General features: G+C 44.0%; 1 protein-coding gene across 1 annotated transcript; it reads left to right on the top strand.

The window, feature by feature from the left end:
- Window positions 1-17,261: 17,261 nt before the first annotated feature.
- LOC147985498 (uncharacterized) lies at window positions 17,262-17,600 on the top strand. The gene has a single exon (XM_087541608.1). The coding sequence runs from the start codon at window positions 17,262-17,264 to the stop codon at window positions 17,598-17,600; it is 339 nt and encodes a 112-aa protein (XP_087397734.1).
- The last annotated feature ends 996 nt before the right edge of the window (window positions 17,601-18,596 follow it).

Raw genomic sequence — 18,596 nt, 5'->3', positions numbered from 1 at the left:
TAACCTTTGTCACTGTCTCATATGATTGATGAATACAATAAGCTTCATAGAAGCACATGTGAACCTGGCAACTATCCTGGGAATCGAGACATGAACAAGGCCAAGGTATGATTGCCAAATACTGCATCTGATAACACCCACGGTCACACAAAGAATCAAGAGTATATATGGCAATGCTCTTTCAAATAAAGGACCCAGACCAATAAAACAATAATGAAGTAGCAAGATCGGCAATACAAGTATGATCATAGTAGCGTGACCAACAGGGTACAGATACCCCTGATAGTTTGAGTCAGTATCGATCACCATGAAGATATACCTAAGGGGTCTACTCCGTTTTGGTAAGGACCTCATAGCAAGGTACCGCGCTCAACAAACCGTATGTGCTCAGTATTATCAGTATCAAATATCCAAGCCTTTCGTGCCAGACCAAAGGCCAACTCAATAGATCAACTCTAGCAACCATATTATGTCAGCACATGGCTTACCACCCACATGGATACACCGACAGATGAGTAATCCGGATGTTGAACGACAGGCTCACAGCATGTGCCCTCACTTATGGTAATTGATTAAAGAATAGCCTATCGTGGACAAGATTTGTTTGCCCAAAACACTGCCAGTCAAGTCTATGAATGTTACCGACACAAGGAAGTACACTTTTTGTCAGTCACAACAAGAGACCATCAAATATGTGGTACAAATTGGATACTCCAGACTGTGAAACCAGTCAAGATAATTCAGAAACTCCTGTGAGAAGCCGGAATCCGTCAAGAGAATAGGTATGATTCACATCACTGTTTTGAACCAAAGGGCATGCCTATATTCGAGCAAACCCAATACCTGGATAGAAGAGATTCCTTGTTCCCCGAGAAGATGTACTCTGTGGAATATCCTCGGTACTAAATAAAAGAATAATACCTCCATTGAGAATGACTGTTGAAAAGGACATGTACGTCAGTTATGATAATCTTTTGGACCTCGGCTAAGTCAACAGATATGAAAGAAAGTTTGGAGCCAGTGTGAACGTGAGCATATGAGGTAAGTCAGAATGTCCGATGTGGTGAAGCAAACCACCCCGGAGCAAGGCAATCAGTCTGATGAAATCCTGTGGGAACAGAGTAAAGGAAACCCGAGTTGGAAACGACATCCTTGAGTCAGAAATATCGACTTCATCCCTCAGCAACCAAATCTTTAGGACAATATTTCTTTAAGGGGGAAGGTTTGTAACACCCTGGATTTTGGCCTTTTCTTTGTCTTTTCATTTCATTTGAGTTATTGTTTTGGTTTGCTTTTCCGTGGATTTGTGATCCAAAAACTTGGGAAGATCATGTCTTCATAGGTTTCATAGTGGTTTGTCATCCTCTAAATCATCCCAAGACCCTGTCATTTCTCATCCTAGCCCAAATCCCAATATTCTTTTTATTGGGAATATTCCTTTTCTATTTAAGGAATAATTCTTTTTGCCCTAGCTTGTTAAGCAACCTATATTTTTGTCACTCCCAAAATTCCCAAATAACTCTCATAAATTGTTTGGGTCATATCTTCCTCAAATATGTCAAAACCCTTCCTTGGCATCATCAAAGATAATTCACAAATATTCCTTTCTCATTCTGCCCCAAGTGGCTTTTTGAGAAGGAAGTGTCATTTATCTTTGCTTGATGGACCCCAAACTTTTTGGACACCTTTTCATGTCCATATCATTGCCTTCTGTCAAAATTTAACTCAATTTTCCTAGTGAATATTCCTAAGCAATTTTTCAAAGTTCCCGTCTGAGGGAATTATTTGTGAAGGAAGTACTGGCTATGTTAACCCAAATGAGTTGAAATTTCGCAAGGTCCTTCATATGATCAAATCATCACTCTCCTCAAGATTTGGGCTCATGTCATCACTCTATGTGAGCTCAGCATCAAATCTGGGTTTCTGGTCAGATTTTCAGGTTGTGAAGCAACTATATTTTATACTGCTCCAGTTAAGCTGAAAATTTACCAGGACATTATCCTATCCATATCAACTCTCTCCACAAAATTTTGTCTTATTTTATCTAGCCAATTTTCCTCAGCTATTTTTCTCAAATTCTGTCCAAAGAGCTACATTGTGAAGCAAGTACCATTTTGGTATTTCCAAATGGCATGCAACTTTTACAGCCACTTCATATGCCCTAATAACAACATATCCTACAAAATTCAGCTCAATCCAACTTGTTATTTGAGTGCTACTTTATACATTGTATTTCTGTACAGTATGGGGCATCTATAGCAAGCATCATTTATATATCTCTGTTTGAGCTGATATTTTGCCTACACGGTCACCTTAGCATGTGATCAAGCCATGCCAAAGCTCCGAGTCCATCTCCTAGCATGTGAGCCACACGAGGCAACAAACACCTTGTTGTTGATCTGTTTTGGAGCTCAGTGCTAATATCTTATTTGCCCCTGAGCTCATTTCTTTCTTCATTCATATTGAGAGGTAGCAAGGTCCATCTACTGGATATGGTCGACCGGGCCAAAACGCGCCGCTTGCACCGGTTCATGCGGTGACCATGCTTGCGTCATGCAAACAACGTGCTCTGGCACGGTCCGGTCGCTGTTCTTGTCCGCTCCTGATGTATACTACACAAATTTATCCTGGTAGTTGTTGTTGGGCCTCCAAGTGTAGAGTTTTATAGGACAGTAGAAAATTTCCCTCAAGTGGATGACCTAAGGTTTATCAATCTGTGGGAGGCATAGGATGAAGTTGGTCTCTCTCAAACAACCCTGCAAGCAAATAACAAAGAGTCTCTTGTGTCCCCAACACACCCAATACAATCGTAAATTGTATAGGTGCACTAGTTCTGCGAAGAGATGGTGATACAAGTGTAATATGGATGGTAGATATAGGTTTTTGTAATCTGAAAATATAAAAACAGCAAGGTAGCAAGTGGTAAAAGTGAGCGAAAACGGTATTGCAATTCTTCGAAACAAGGCCTAGGGTTCATAGTTTCACTAGTGCAAGTTCTCTCAACAATGATTACATAATTAGATCATATAAATTCCCTCAACATGCAACAAAGAGTCACTCCAAAGTCACTAATAGCGGAGAGCAAATGAAGAGATTATTGTAGGGTACGAAACCACCTCAAATTTATTCTTTCTGATCGATCTATTGAGCTATTCCTATAAGTGTCACAAACAGCCCTAGAGTTCGTATTAAAATAACACCTTAAGACACACATCAACCAAAACCCTAATGTCACCTAGATACTCCAATGTCACCACAAGTATCCGCTGGTTTGATTATACGATATGCATCACACAATCTCAGATTCATCTATTCAAATCAACACAACGAACTTCAAAGAGTGCCCCAAAGTTTCTACCGAAGAGCCAAGACGAAAACGTGTGTCAACCCCTATGCATAAGTTCACAAGGTCACATAACCCGCAAGCTGATCACCGAAACATACATCAAGTAGATCACGTGAATATCCCATTGTCACCACAGATAAGCACATGGAAGACATACATCAAGTGTTTTCAAATCCTTCTAGACTCAATCCGAAAAGATAACTTCAAAGGGAAAACTCAATCCATTACAAGAAAGTAGAGGGGGAGAAACATCATAAGATCAAACTATAATAGCAAAGCTTGAGGTACATCAAGATCATGCCATATCAAGAACACGAGAGAGAGAGAGAGATCAAACACATAGCTACTAGTACATACCCTCAGCCCCGAGGGTGAACTACTCCCTCCTCGTCATGGAGAGCTCCAGGATGATGAAGATGGCCACCGGTGATGGTTTCCCCCTTCGGCAGGGTGCCGGAATGGGTTCCCGATTGGTTTTTTGTGGCTATAGAGGCTTGTGGCGGTGGAACTCCCGATCGAGGTTTATTTCTTGGGGTTTCTATATTTATAGGAATTTTTGGTGTCGAGAACAAGTCAGGGGGGTCCACAAGGCGACGACAAGGATGGGGGGCACGCCCTAGGGGGGGCAATCTCCACCCTTGTGGTGGCCCCGGGACTCTTCTCTGATAAATTTTTGTTCCAGTATTTTTAATATTTTCCAAAAATAATCTCCGTAAATTTTCAGGTCATTTGGACTCCGTTTGATATTCCTTTTCTGCGAAACTCAAAAACAAGGAAAAAACAGAAACTAGCACTGGGCTCTAGGTTAATAGATTAGTCCGAAAAATCATATAAAATAGCATATAAATGCATATAAAACATCCAAGATACATAATATAATAGCTTGGAACAATCACGAATTATAGATACGTTTGAGACATATCAGCTCCCTCCGCGTCTCGACGTCTCTCCTTGTCCAGGAGCTCCCCGTGCTTGTCTGCATCGTCCTGTGCCCAGGCCCCGCCTTATCTTGTTTCTGTTCGGCCGCAAATGCCATGCCCGTGCCGCGTCCATCCCATGTCCTCCATTAGAGCCACGTTGGAGCTCGCCCGTGATACTCCAGAGGCTTCCCCGCGGCTATATAAGAGTGCCCCGAGCTCTTCCACACCTCACCACTCCCGCCCGCCTACTTTTGCCCGCTGAAGTGCCCCATCTCGCCCAATCTTTGTTGGAGTTCGTCTCGGCCATCGTCGATCTTCATCTTTTTTGGCCACCACAGGCCCCCTCTCCACCTCTGTAACACCCCAGATGTAACTTTCCCAATTTGTACTCCAACTCTTGCCGTTTCCGGCGTTAAGTTATTTATTTTCTCGGGTTCGGGTTTTTGTCTCCGTGTGTTGTTATCGTTGTCATGCATCTCATATCATGTCATCATGTGCATTGCATTTGCATACGTGTTCATCTCATGCATTCGAGCATTTTCCCCGTTGTCCGTTTTGCATTCCGGCGCTTTGTTCTCCTCCGGTGGTCATTTCTACCTTTCTTTCATGTGTGGGGATTAAACATTTCCGGATTGGACCGAGACTTGCCAAGCGGCCTTGGTTTACTACCGGTAGACTGCCTGTCAAGTTTCGTATCATTTGGACTTCGTTTGATACTGCAACGGTTAACCGAGGGACCGAAAAGGTCTCGTGTGTGTTGCAGCCCAACACCCCTCCAATTTGGCCCAAAACCCACCAAAACCCTCTCCATCATCTAGAGCGTTCGATCACGATCGCGTGGCCGAAAACCGCACCTCATTTGGACTCTCCTAGCTCCCTCTATGCCTATAAATCGACCCCCCGAAATTCGGCTCTCCTTCTCTCCCGAAACCCTAAAATTCGTCCCCGCGCCGGCCGGACACGTCCGTCCGGGCCGGACATAGCCGCCACCCCAACCGGGAGCTGCCATGTGGCGCCACCCGAACCACATCCCCGTCGGCCCGCCGAGCCCAGGCAGGGCCCCCGCGGCCCCATCCGCGCGCGCCGCCCGCCCGGTCGCCCCGCCGCCTTCTCCTTCCTCCCGCACCGCTCGCCGCCTCCCCGCCGGCGCCGCGCCGCCGCAGCTCCGCCGCACGCCGCCCAGCCGGTTCCCGCCGCCACCGCGCCGACACCGCGCTGCCTCGCCGTTCGCGCCGCTCGCCGCCTCCCCCCACGCCGGATCCGGCCCCGGCTCCGGTCTCCTCTCCACTCTGGCGACGTCCGCGACGAGCTCCGGCCAGCTACAGTGCTCCTCCGGCGATCCTCGGTTCACGTGCCGATCCAGATCTGGGACGAACCCTAGGGGTTGACCTCTCAATTTTTCCTAAGTCTGTAGTTCAAGTGCTCATGTTCATAGCCTCGTAACTTTGCATCTGTAGCTCCGATTCATGCATATAGCATATCAAAATGTTCATCTCAGAGAGTATATCGTTTCATTCCATTGCATCATTTTCATTTGAGTTCATCTTGATGCCCGAAATGCTGTTAGAAGAGAGCTACTTGAGTTAATTGTCAGATCTGCTGCTCCATTTAGGTTTTTGTCATTTTTGCCATGATTAATGTATGCATGTTATGCCCTGATGCTCTACATATGTTTTGTTAAGGGTTTTGCCATCTTTCCAAAGGTTCGACCCATGTATTTTTGTGATGTGTGTGGTGACTAGCACAAGCTTGCAAAGTGGTGCACTTGTTAATTCTGTTTTTAGGGACTTAGCAATTCCACTAAGTCCTTGAGCTGTTCATCTCATGTTGTCATATATTCATGTTGTTTCCTAGTGATCCGTGCCTCTTTTGAGGATGATCAGTAAGGATGTTTTGTTAATATTGTAGTGCTCTATCCATACATGTCTTCGTTTGTAATTATGGAGCACCCTAGCTTGAGTCAATCGAGCTCTACTTTTGCTACTTTGTGAATCTGGGCAAATTGTCAACTTGTTTGCAATTTTGCCGATGATGTTGTAGTTGATCCGTGCATGCTATGCTATTGTTCTTGCCATGTCTAGCTTGCATTTTGTGCCTTCTTGATGGTTGTATGCTTATCTTGTCATGACTTGCACCGTAGTGAGTGCATCGAGCTCGTAAACATGCCTACTTGAGTTATGTTTCAGCATGTGCCAGTTTTCACTAAGTCTGTGACCTGATTATGTTTTTGCTATGTTCACATGCTTGCAATTGTATTTTTCTGATCCCTTTTAGCTCAAGGTCACTAAGGGAATTTTGTTAAGCTCTTTGAGTAGCTCCATGCGATGCTTTTCTTTGCCATGTTCAGGTCCTGTAGCATGTGGTTTTATTGCTCCGAAGAGTGCTACCTGATCTGAAATTCCAGACAAGTGTTAATTTCACTAAGTCTGAGATCTGTTTGTCATATGCATTTTTGCCATGCTTGTTTGAACCTGTTAATGGATGAATTGACCGTAGCTCAGTGCTAGACTTTTGTTGAGAATCTTGAATGCATCCCTGCCATGTATTTTTATGCCATGTTTGGGTGCTGTAGCATGTTCATCTCATTGCATTTAGATGGCTACTTGCTGTAAACCGCAGACCGGTGTCATATTTGAATCGCTTGCCATTTCCAAACCGTAACTCCGATTCCGGCGTTCTTTATATCGTTTTCAAGCGATTTCATCTCATCTTTCCAGTGGCACCTTTGGATCTCCAAGTTGAGGCCAGGTTCTTGCATTTCCTGTCATATCTTGCATATGCATCCCGCATAGCATATCATCATTGCTTCGTATTGTTTGTTCCTTGCACGTGGTTGATTGTGTCCTTGTTGCTTGTTTGTATTGTTTGGGTAGAGTCGGGAGACGAGTTCGCTAACGAGGAGCCCATTGAGTTTGCTTTCGAGGATCTAGTCAACTCTGACAACTGTGCAGGCAAGATGAGCATACCCTCGAAATCACTACTATCTTTGCTATGCTAGTTTGTTCGCTCTTTTGCTATGCCAGTGCTACGATGCCTACCACTTGCTTTCAAGCCTCCTAAATTGCCATGTCAACCTCTAACCCACCATGTCCTAGCAAACCGTTGTTTGGCTATGTTACCGCTTTGCTCAGCCCCTCTTATAGCGTTGCTAGTTGCAGGTGAAGATTGGAGGCTGTTCCTTGTTGGAACATTTATTTACTTGTTGGGATATCATTATATTATCTTGTTATCTTAATGCATCTATACACTTAGTAAAGGGTGGAAGGATCGGCCTCTCGCCTAGTGTTTTGTTCCACTCTTGCCGCCCTAGTTTCCGTCATATCGGTGTTATGTTCCCAGATTTTGCGTTCCTTACGCGGTTGGGTTATAATGGGAACCCCTTGATAGTTCGCCTTGATTAAAGCTTTTCCAGCAATGCCCAACCTTGGTTTTACCATTTGCCACCTAGCCTCTTTTTCCCTTGGGTTTTCGGAGCCCGAGGGTCATCTTATTTAAACCCGCCCCGGTCCAGTGCTCCTCTGAGTGTTGGTCCGAACTGAGCTGCCTGCGGGGCCACCTAGGGGAAACTTGAGGGTTGGTTTTACTCGTAGCTAGTCTCATCTGAGTGTGCCCTGAGAACGAGATATGTGCAGCTCCTATCGGGATTTGTCGGCACATTCGGGCGGTGTTGCTGGTCTTGTTTTAACCTGTCGAAGTGTCTTGAAGAACCGAGATACCGAGTCTGATCGGAACATCTTGGGAGGAGGTCTATTCCTTCGTTGACCGTGAGAGCTTGTCATGGGCTAAGTTGGGACTCCCCTGCAGGGATTTGAACTTTCGAAAGACGTGCCCGCGGTTATGGGCAGATGGGAATTTGTTAATGTCCGGTTGTAGATAACTTGAACCTTAACTTAATTAAAATGAATCAACTGAGTGTGTTACCGTGATGGCCTCTTCTTGGCGGAGTCCGGGAAGCGGACACGGTGTTGGAGTAATGTTTGCACAGGTGGTTCTCTAGTTTCTTGCTCGCGCTTTGCCTACTCTTCTCGCTCTCTTTTGCGAATAAGTTAGTCACCCTATTTGCTAGTCGCTTGCTGCAGCTCCACATATATATATTACCTTGCCTTACCTATAAGCTTAAATGGTCTTGATCGCGAGGGTGCGAGATTGCTGAGTCCCTGTGGCTCACAGGTTACTATTACACCAGATGCAGGGCCTGATGATTCCGCTCCAGGAGACGCGCTTGAGCTCAAGTGGGAGTTCGACGAGGACTCTCAACGTTACTATGTTTCCTTTCCCGATGATCAGTAGTGGTGCCCAGTTGAGGGTGATTGGGACCGTGTTGCATGTTGGGTTCTCTTTTATTTTGGCGCCGTAGTCGAGCCATGAGTGTTTGGATGATGTAATGTTATTTATGTACTTGATTGACGTGGCGAGTGTAAGCCAACTATGTTATCTCCCCTTTATTATTCATATTACATGGGATGTTGTGAAGATTGCCTAACTTGCGACATATGCCTTCAATGCAATTATGTCTCTAAGTCGTGCCTCGACACATGGGAGCTATAGTCGCATTGAGGGTGTTACAACCTCTAGCCACCTCCACCACCTCCCTCTCCTTCCCGCGGTTCGCCCCACCCCCTTGCCCCCCTCGCCAGAGCGCCTGCATCACCGGAGAACCACCACCACCTCCCGCCTCTGCCTCCTCCTAGCGCCGCCAGTCGCTGCTCCCCCAGGCCTCCCCGGTGCCTCCTTCGCCTCTGAACGGGCCCCCCTCGCCGCCCCGCACCCGCCGGTGGCCTCGGCCGGAGTTGTCGGGAGCTGGCCGACCCCTCGCCGTGCCCCTCCCCTTCCTCCGCTCTATTCCATAGGAGGAACAAAGGTGTGGGGAAGAGGACGACCATGCTGGCCCTCCCCTCCTGCCAGGGGGGCCCTGCTGTAAGCCTCTCAGTCCCGGGCCCATCTATTTTAAGTGGAGGCGTATTTGTTTGGAATACGTCTTCGCGTGTTGAAAGCGTATTCTGTTTCTTCTTTGGCCCAAAGTACGTGTTTTCTTTATGAAAGCGTATTTCTCAAAATATGTTTTCTATTTTCTTCCTCCGGGGACTTGTTTGTAGGAGTTTTAGTCACAGATAGGTCCCTGAGCTTCTACATCTTGTATCTTCGCAACCGTAACTCCGATTGAGTTGAATCCAAAGCCTACTTCTTCATCTAGTCGAGCTCTATTTGTTGGTATCATTTTCACTAGGTGGTCCCATTGTGAAAATCACCATTTTTCCCTTGCCCTATTCTAGCCCCTTCTCCCCAGAGTATTCACCACACTTCACCGCACTTCTCCCTAGAGTATTCGGCAACCCCAGGCAAGCCACAATAGTCACTTGCATGATGGATTTGCAGTAGCCATGGTTTTCACTTGAATATTTAATAAATTACTACTCGTTTAATACTGCTAGTACCGTTTCGGTTATGCTTATGGATATATGCTTATTTTCATGCTATGTTCGTATGCACCTTGTTAGTATGTACTACTTGCTAGTATTATTCCCATTGTCATGCTTGGTAGCAGTACATACTGGTGATAGTGATGTTCATCTGATGCATGATTACCATCTGTTTTGAAGTACCTAAGTTACGTACGATCATTGCTATGCCATGTTCATCTACATCAGGTAGACTAAGTGCTTTATTATTATTGATGCTAATGATTCATTTGGTTATGTTGCTCTACCCATGGTCGTGTTGATATCATCCTCATATGCCCTTTTATCTCATCATTTTATATTGTATGACTCAACATCATTTGCATTCAAGTTTAACCGGACTTTATATGAACATGAACACCTATTGGCCGAGTCATACTGCCATCGAAATCGAGCTAACCAGTGCAGCCACACTTGCTTTACGGGGGCTCCTAACTAGGTCTATTTTCATGCCTCTCACGGGTACCTCCAACTAGGGAAGGTTATGGGCGTGCATTACCTTGTCTAGGTAGGCGGACATAAGGCTTGTGGGCTTGAGTTTGGTTATGTGCACATGTCCCTGTTTGGGACCGTTTTTGTTTTGCCGCGACGGTGGCCATTGGATGTCCAGAGTGGCATTGGGGCCACCCATGACTTAGCCCAAAGGGGAGTTTGTCGGAGTGGCCGGGAGAGTGTCATGGCAGTAGATCGGTTTTGTCGGAACACCGTTGGTCCACCCGAATGTGAGCACGAGGCCATGGGTTCTATGGTGTGGGTACATTGTGCTAACCTCTGCAGAGTGTTTAATCTATCGATAGCCATGCCCGCAGATAAGGGCCCAGTTCATAGTAGGTGTCACTATGGGTCAACAGTAATAATAACCTGCTTAATAATAACCCTAGTTCGATGAGGAAAGAAGTTGGTTGATCTTATGTGATCATGAGAGGATCACAGTGGTATCATGGATACCAAAGTTTGTTGATGTTTATGGTGTTATGCGAGAATCAAGGGTAAACATCAAGCTCCTTGTGGTCATGTAATGATTACTACGGTGCATGATATTGTTAACATGATGCATGCTAGTATCATCATATGCTCATGCCATGCTCATCTAGTATTGCTCTAGATGTATCATGTTCATGCCATGTTATTCAGCTAGTATCATGTTCAGCATTGCTAAGTAACCTATAATTGTCATGCTGTTGTTTGTCTTGATTGCTTTGGTTGCTGTGAGCTTGCAAGCACATTCAATGTACTGACCTGTCATGTCATGCCAGTTTGCAGGTCATGCCTTGTCTGATTGCTTGTTTGTCGAGGATCTTGAGTTTGCGAGCTAGGATAAACGTTCCAGAAAGCGTCCCTACAGAGTGGAGTCCATCGTCATTGTTGTTGTTCCGTTACTAGAAATCTATTCCGCTGCTATGTGTTGTTCTACTGCTTGCATAGAGAAACACTGGCAGGTGTAGTATGGTCGTGCTGATGTAATCCCCTTGTATCCATATCGGTTGTAATAAAGAGCTGATTTGTTCTATGCCAAGTATTGTCGTATTCCAGAGACTTTCCTCGATCTCTAGGTTGGAATACGGGGCGTTTCTGTCTCTCTGAGCCGGGGTGCCAAACTAGCCATGGGAAGAATCTCTCTCATTCAAGATTTCAGATCCAATGATTCTATTCAAATAGCAAGTAAAATGAAAATACGCTCCAAGCAAAACACATATCATGTGACGAATAAAAAATATAGCTTCGAGTAAGGTATACTGATGGTTCTGAAGACGAAACAGGGGATGCCTTCCGGGGAATCCCCAAGCTTAGGCGCTTGAGTCTTCCTTGAATATTACCTTTGGGTTCCTTGGGCATCCCCAATCTTAGGGTCTTTCCACTCCTTATTCTCCTCGCATAGATATCTCACCCAAAACTTGAAAACTTCAATCACACAAAACTTAACGGAACTTCGTGAGATGGGTTAGTATGAGAAAGACAATTCATTCACTTTGGTATTGTCAAGACAAGATTCATATTTTTTTCTCACACAATGCCTACTATACGATATCATTTCTACAATTTATATTGAGCAATATAAGCCATAGAAACTAGAAAACAAACAAACTATGCATTGAAAACAGAATCTGTCAAAAAGAGAACAGTGTGTAATGATCTGAATAACAACCATACTTATGTTACTCCAAAAATTCTTAAAAGTTAGGAAAACGTAGGCAATTTGTATATCAATCATCTATAAAAAATTCAGAATTTTTCAACGCTCCAGTTATTTTAAACAATTCTGTGACTGGGCACAATAGTTTCTGTTTTTGCACAGAATCAAGTCAACTATCAACCACACTACCCCAAAGGTTTTACTTGGCACTTTATTGAAACAAAAGCTATAAAACATGATTACTGCAGTAGCTTAATCATGTGAACACACAAAAATAGTAAGGATAAATATTGGGTTGTCTCCCAACAAGCGCTTTTCATTAATGCCTTTCTAGCTAGGCATGATATTTTTAATGATACACTTCCAAGCCCAATTTCAATGATAATTTTATTCATACTCTAAAAGATATAAGTGAAGTTCATAGATCATTCTATAAATAATATATATTGACCAATATCCAGGCTTAAAGCATATAAGTGAAGCACACAAAGCATTCTACAAAGCCATACTCAAAAGATTTAAGTGAAGCACAAAGAGCATTCTATAAAGCCTATACTCAAAATATTTAAGTGAAGAACAAAGAGCATTCTACAAATCAATGAAGGGCTATCTCATACTAGCATGGTTCATAAAGGAATATAAAGGAAAAATAAACTCAAAAGACACATATCATGTGAACAAAACAAAAACCAAGGTATACCGATAATTGTTGAAGAAGAAAGATGGGATGCCAACCTAGGCATCCCCAAGGTTAGATGCTTGAGTATCCTTGAAATATTTACTTGGGGTGCCTTGGGCATCCCCAATCTTGAACTCTTGCCTCTCCTTATTCTTCTCATATCAGTAACTCCTCGTTCTTCGAACACTTCATCCACACAAAACTTAATGAAAAAAGTTCGTGAGATCCATTAGTATAATAAAACAAATCACTACCTTTAGGTACTGTTGTAAACTCATTCCAATTTCATATTAGCATTATATCTACTGTATTCCAACTTCACTACGGTTCATACCCCCCCGATACTACCCATAGATTCATCAAAATAAGTGAACAAGACATAGAAAACAGAAACGGTCAAGAACATGACAGTCTGAAACAATATGGAACTTTCATATACTTATATAACTCCAAAAATTCTAAAAACATAGGAAATTCTAGAAAACTTGCAGAGCAGTGATGTGTAAAAATTTCAAGATTTGATCATGCCCCAATTAAAAATAAAAATTCAAACACTACAGCCAAAGTTTCTATTTTTCTGCTGCACACACCAAACAAGCAATTTAAACATTCTAAATCCAAACTTTGGCACAATATTTTTATAATAAAATGGATATATACAAGGGGATAATTATTTTTGAGAAACTTACATGAAAAATTCTACATTGTTTCCATGAGCATGAACACAAGTGTTCAAGGTTGACCCTCACTTCTCCAATGCATAACCTTCCAATCACTTCTCTTTTTGAAAAAGTTTTTAGGCATAAGAGGCAAGTATTTTTTTTTGGTATTTTCGTTTTGTAATTTTTTTTGTTTGTTTCACCCACAACTAAAGAAAAAAAAAGGAAAACAAAATCTACTTAGTGAAGAAATCAAACAATCATACACGAAAATATCAACCCCACGCTATTGCTCTCCGGCAACGACGCCAGAAAAGAGCTTGATAATCCCGAAGTTCAAGGAATCATCATCGCAATTTCCAAAGCTAGAAGTGATAAGTATGGAGTGTCTAACCCACAAGGAGCTAAAGGTAAGATCAATATTCTCTCTAGTCCTTACGACTCTACGTACACCAAACATTTACTTCCAAGAAAAAACGAGAAATAAAACTACGTTGTGGATATGAAGAGGATACCTTTGCATGATATCGGAGAACTAAAATATAAAAGTAGGTGCTTTTATCATAAAGTTAGAATATATTACTATATATTATAAATAGCGAGTGTGGAGTAATGATGGATCAGTGTGCAGAATTGTCCTAGGCAATTGTTAACAAGATCGGTAGTCATCATTGCAATTTTATATGAGGGAGAGACATATGCTAACATACTTTCTCTTCTTGGATCATATGCACTTATGATTGGAACTCTAGGAAGCATCCGCAACTACTAAAGATCATTAACGTAAAACCCAACCATAATTAAAGCATCAAGTCCCCTTTACCCCATACACAATAACCCCCTTACTCGGGTTTATGCTTCTGTCACTCAAGCGACCCACTATAAGAGAATCATGAACGTATTGCAACACCCTACGGCTAGAATCCTTCACGTGTGCACGGCACGGGAGGCACCATAGGACAGCACCAAAATAAAACATACAACTCAAATCAATCTAGATCGTCAATCAACCCAAAGGACAAAAGAAATCTACTCAAAACATCATAGGATGCCAACACATCATTGGATCATAATATGTGACATAAAGCACCATGTTAAAGTAGGGGATTACAGTGGGGTGCGGGAGAGTGGACCGCGTAAAAGAGATGAGGATGGTGATGAAGATGGTGATGTTGCTGAAGACGATCACCGCGGCGATGGTTCCCCCGATGGCACTCCGGCGCCACCGAGAGAGAGGGAGAGAGGTTCTCCCCCTTGTGCTTCCTCCTCCATGGCCTCCCCCTAGATGGGGAGAGGTTCTGCCTCTGGTCCTTGACCTCCATAGCGATGGTGTCCCCCTCGGGGATCCTCCTCCATGGCCTTCGGTGATGATGGCCCGCTCCGGCAGGGTGCCAGAGAGGGCCTAGATTGATTTTTCGTGGCTACAGAGGCCTGCGGCAGCGGAACTACCGATCTAGGTTGTGTTCTCGAGTTTCCTCAATATATAGGAGTTTTTGGCATCGGGGGCAAGTCAAGAGGGTCCACGAGGCGGTGACAAGACCGGAGGGCACGCCCTAGGAGGGGGGCGCCCCCACCCTTATGGTGGCCTCGAGATTTCCCTCTGGTATCTTTTTGCTCTAGTATTTTATATATTTTCCAAAAATATTCTCCGTAAATTTTCAGCCCATTCCGCGAACTTTTATTTCTGCACAAAAACAACACCATGGTAGTTCAGCCGAAAACAGCTTCAGTCCGGGTTAGTTCTAATCAAATCATACCAAAATCATATAGAATTGTTGTAAACATGGCATGAATACTTCATAAATTATAGATACATTGGAGACGTATCACACGCCCACTCTTATTCTACCACGTCTGAAGCACCTCAAGCTCGTCGTCGTCTGCCTCCCAAACAGTGACATGGAGCACCTGCTCCGCCGCTGTACTACACGCGTGTACCTTCGTCTTTAGGAAATCAATGGGTTGAGTAGCTTCCACATCACCTCCATGACTCTCCAGACTATTTATGTGTGTTGTTGGTGCTGCAACAAGACATCACAAAATGTGTACCACAGTATGATCAATGTCATTTCTGCGCCGAAATTGACAGTGGTGCGCTACTAGTCTGACAGATACTCCGAACTTGTTATTGGATCCACACCCGTTCAGGTACAACAGTCGCCTTCTACCTCTCCTTCTTGAAATTAATATTATTTCTAATTTTGAAGATGTATGTTCGTATGTCATCTAGAAAATGATTCCGACAAGCTTGACCTCGAATCTGCGGACAGTGAAGGTTTAGGCACTAGAATCAATTGGCCCTAACCTGGACCAAGTTGTCAGCTTCCTAAGATGCTTTCCGTGCCTGGAGAAGCTATATATCGAGGTGATGTTCCTTTCCTATTAAATGTTAACCATAAGGGAGTTCAATTTTTGACACCTTTCCCAAGTTTACAATGACAATGTACTACGATTTCTGAAGGAATTTTTGGAGGATTTCAGTACATACATGTTTTCCCCCCATATTGGTTGCTTGATCCATATGGTTACAATCCATAAGCATTTCTCCTTTGGATTCATCTGTACTAGTTTTCTTTGGGAATTTTTCATCCACTCCAACCTCTAGTGAAGAAGGCTACATTTTTCTAGATTGTAATCAAATGCCCATGTTAATCATGTCGGATTGAAGATGGCACGTTAGTGCATTTTACAAATCCTACAAACCAAATAGGATTGTAGTGTTGTTCGGAACTGCATGTAGGCACTTACACATTTTCTTCTTTTGCAGATAAGATTAGGCCCAGTGGTGGATATATATTGTTATACAATATAACAATCACATCGAATGCCTAGATCTGCAACACTCACAAAGTACTTGAACTCATACCGAGGGACCTTACCGATGATTATATTCGCCAGGTTCTTTGTTGTTAGAGCAAGGGTGCTGAAGGTAACGAGGTTTGCCCTACATTTATTTCGAAAAACTGAATGGTTTGTTGATCAGCGTCGGCGGCTGCGGCAGAATGGAAAAGGCTATGAAAAAGTTGACTTTCATTTTGGAACTTCAGATGATAGAGTAATCGGAAGTCATTGTGTCAACCCCATACATGACTTCTCAGTGGCTGATCCCTTTGCCAAAATGATGAGGTTTCTAAACTAGCCTTACAAGTGGTAATATTAGTTTGAACCTCTCTTATATCCATGTTCAGGGGATAAGCGCAGGCGTTTGCAGCTGAATGAGCCGAATTTGATTTATAATATCAGTTTGAACCTTATAATCTTTGAATTTGAGCCATATAACTCTGGAATTTGAACCTTGTAATTTTTTGAGATTTTTTGGTATAGTCATTGAAATGGCATCGTATGAGACCCATATATTGGTAGTACTATTTTGACCTAAATATGCATTGGACTTAGATTTTATTAACCATTCTCGAAGGTGTTTCCCTTGTCGATCTCATCACAAACAATCTATATAGCTAACTCGACTACGATCTTCAATATTATTGCACATAGTTGGTTTCTTCAACCATGTGCCTTGTAGAGCGCAGAATTAATTATCGCACTCGAGTGTCCATCATCACCCTTCTATGTAACTTTGACCTTATCAGCCAAGGGTAAACTTATGATCGAAGTCATTCCACACACTTCATTTTTACCAAGCTTTTTGCCAATAAACGCCCATGATTTGCCCCTCTTCTAGCCGACGCATGGCCAAACTAGCCGGGCGGGAAGCTTGCGCGGGAACAGGCACACCAACAATACATTTGGCGCCATTCGAGCTCACGCATGGTCAAGCGAAATGTGTGCGGGGTGCTCAAGCGTGCACTGGAATCCTCTGCTATGAATGCGGTGACAAGATGTGACGATTATAGGTCGGCCGGCCCCCATTTATTATAGTGGCCATTTAACCCTTGTGCCTCTTCAACCTTTCGATTGCGCACCAGTATTGCAAGAAGCACACCCACCACAACAAATTCTTAGAGGGTCGGGTATCCCGCGTGTCTCCCATAGCGCTCCGAGCAGCTGACGACGACGAGCAGTAGTTCTCCATGCATGCTATGGTGGATACCCACAGAAGGTTCATGGAGCTCTTGGTGGTGTACACCAACAACCAGGTCTGCGTGGGGCACTCCATCCACATCATGGAGCTGTTTCTTGCTGAGGAGATGTACAAGGTTGTCGGTTTCAACCTCGAGTACACCCGCGCTCGTGCAGGGTCTCATCCCAAGGTTGCCGTCACCCAGATGTGCTCGCACAATCACGTCCTCGTCTACCACTACTGCCTGGCCACAAGGCCTTGTGAGTGTTTCACCAGGTTTGTCGATATCCCCCACTACATGTTCGCTACGGTGGACATCACCAACGATGTAAAGGTGCTCAAGAATTCGGGCATCGCCTTCGAGAATCTTGTCGACATCTAGAGCCAATACAAGATCTAGGGTAGCAAGAAGCACGAGAAGGACTCGCTGGTTCACCTTGCCGAGGCCATCATTGATCCCTATTACAGAGACATGAAGGATTCCTACAACAAGGACAAGCGTGACTGGCTCTCGGCCTGCACTACAAAAAAAAGACACTTCCGTGATGATACTTGTTTGTCACAGTAGGTCATGTTTTTTGTCATGCATGTACATCCATGACGATTTTATGATAGAATCAAGATAGTCATACCTGTGCTGTCATAGAAGTGTTCCATGACATTACCAAAATTATCATCACGAAAGTGTCCACTTCCATGACGATAAATCGCACGTCACGGAAGTGCTTTTGTCAAGGGTGACCGACACATGACATCTACCATAACGGGTCGCCGTTAAGCTACCGGGTCCGGTTTTGGATCCGATAACCCGCTAATAGCCCAGACCACTGCGGATTTTCCACGTGTAAAATTCTCATTGGCCGGAGGAAACACGTGTTGGCTCACCGTTGGGACAGATGCCATCCATTCATTGGATAGGAGGCGCCTATGATACGTTGACACGTCGCATAACCCAACAAAGGCCCATTCCGGTGAAAAGGCCAGCCCGTTTGACTTGGTCAAAAGGTAACGGGCCGACCCACGGAAAGCCTGTTAACGGCCTGCTCGTATATAGCCCATTTACGGCCCGCTAACTCACGTCCTATTACGGCCTATCGGAATTAAGCCTAGTAGATTCATCTGGGCCGTCTAATATGACTCCAACCCGTTGTAACTTTCGGCCCATGTATGGCCCATGATGTCTTTCGTCCCATACGAGGCCATTTGTAACTCTTGGCCCATTAACGGCCCATGGTGAATCTGGTCCGCAATGAATAGTGTACCCCTTTATACCCATTAATGGCCCATTATTCCATTGGGCCATTTCCACTGTGTTATCTTTTGGCCTTCACAGGGCCCATTTATTCTTGGGCTCATTTCCAGCATTTGGTTACTTACG

Source organism: Triticum urartu, chromosome 2A (genome assembly GCF_056163025.1).
Source record: "Triticum urartu cultivar PI428250 chromosome 2A, HENAU_Tu73, whole genome shotgun sequence".
Classification (NCBI taxonomy): Eukaryota; Viridiplantae; Streptophyta; class Magnoliopsida; order Poales; family Poaceae; genus Triticum; species Triticum urartu.
This window is presented reverse-complemented; position numbering and strand designations above follow the sequence as displayed.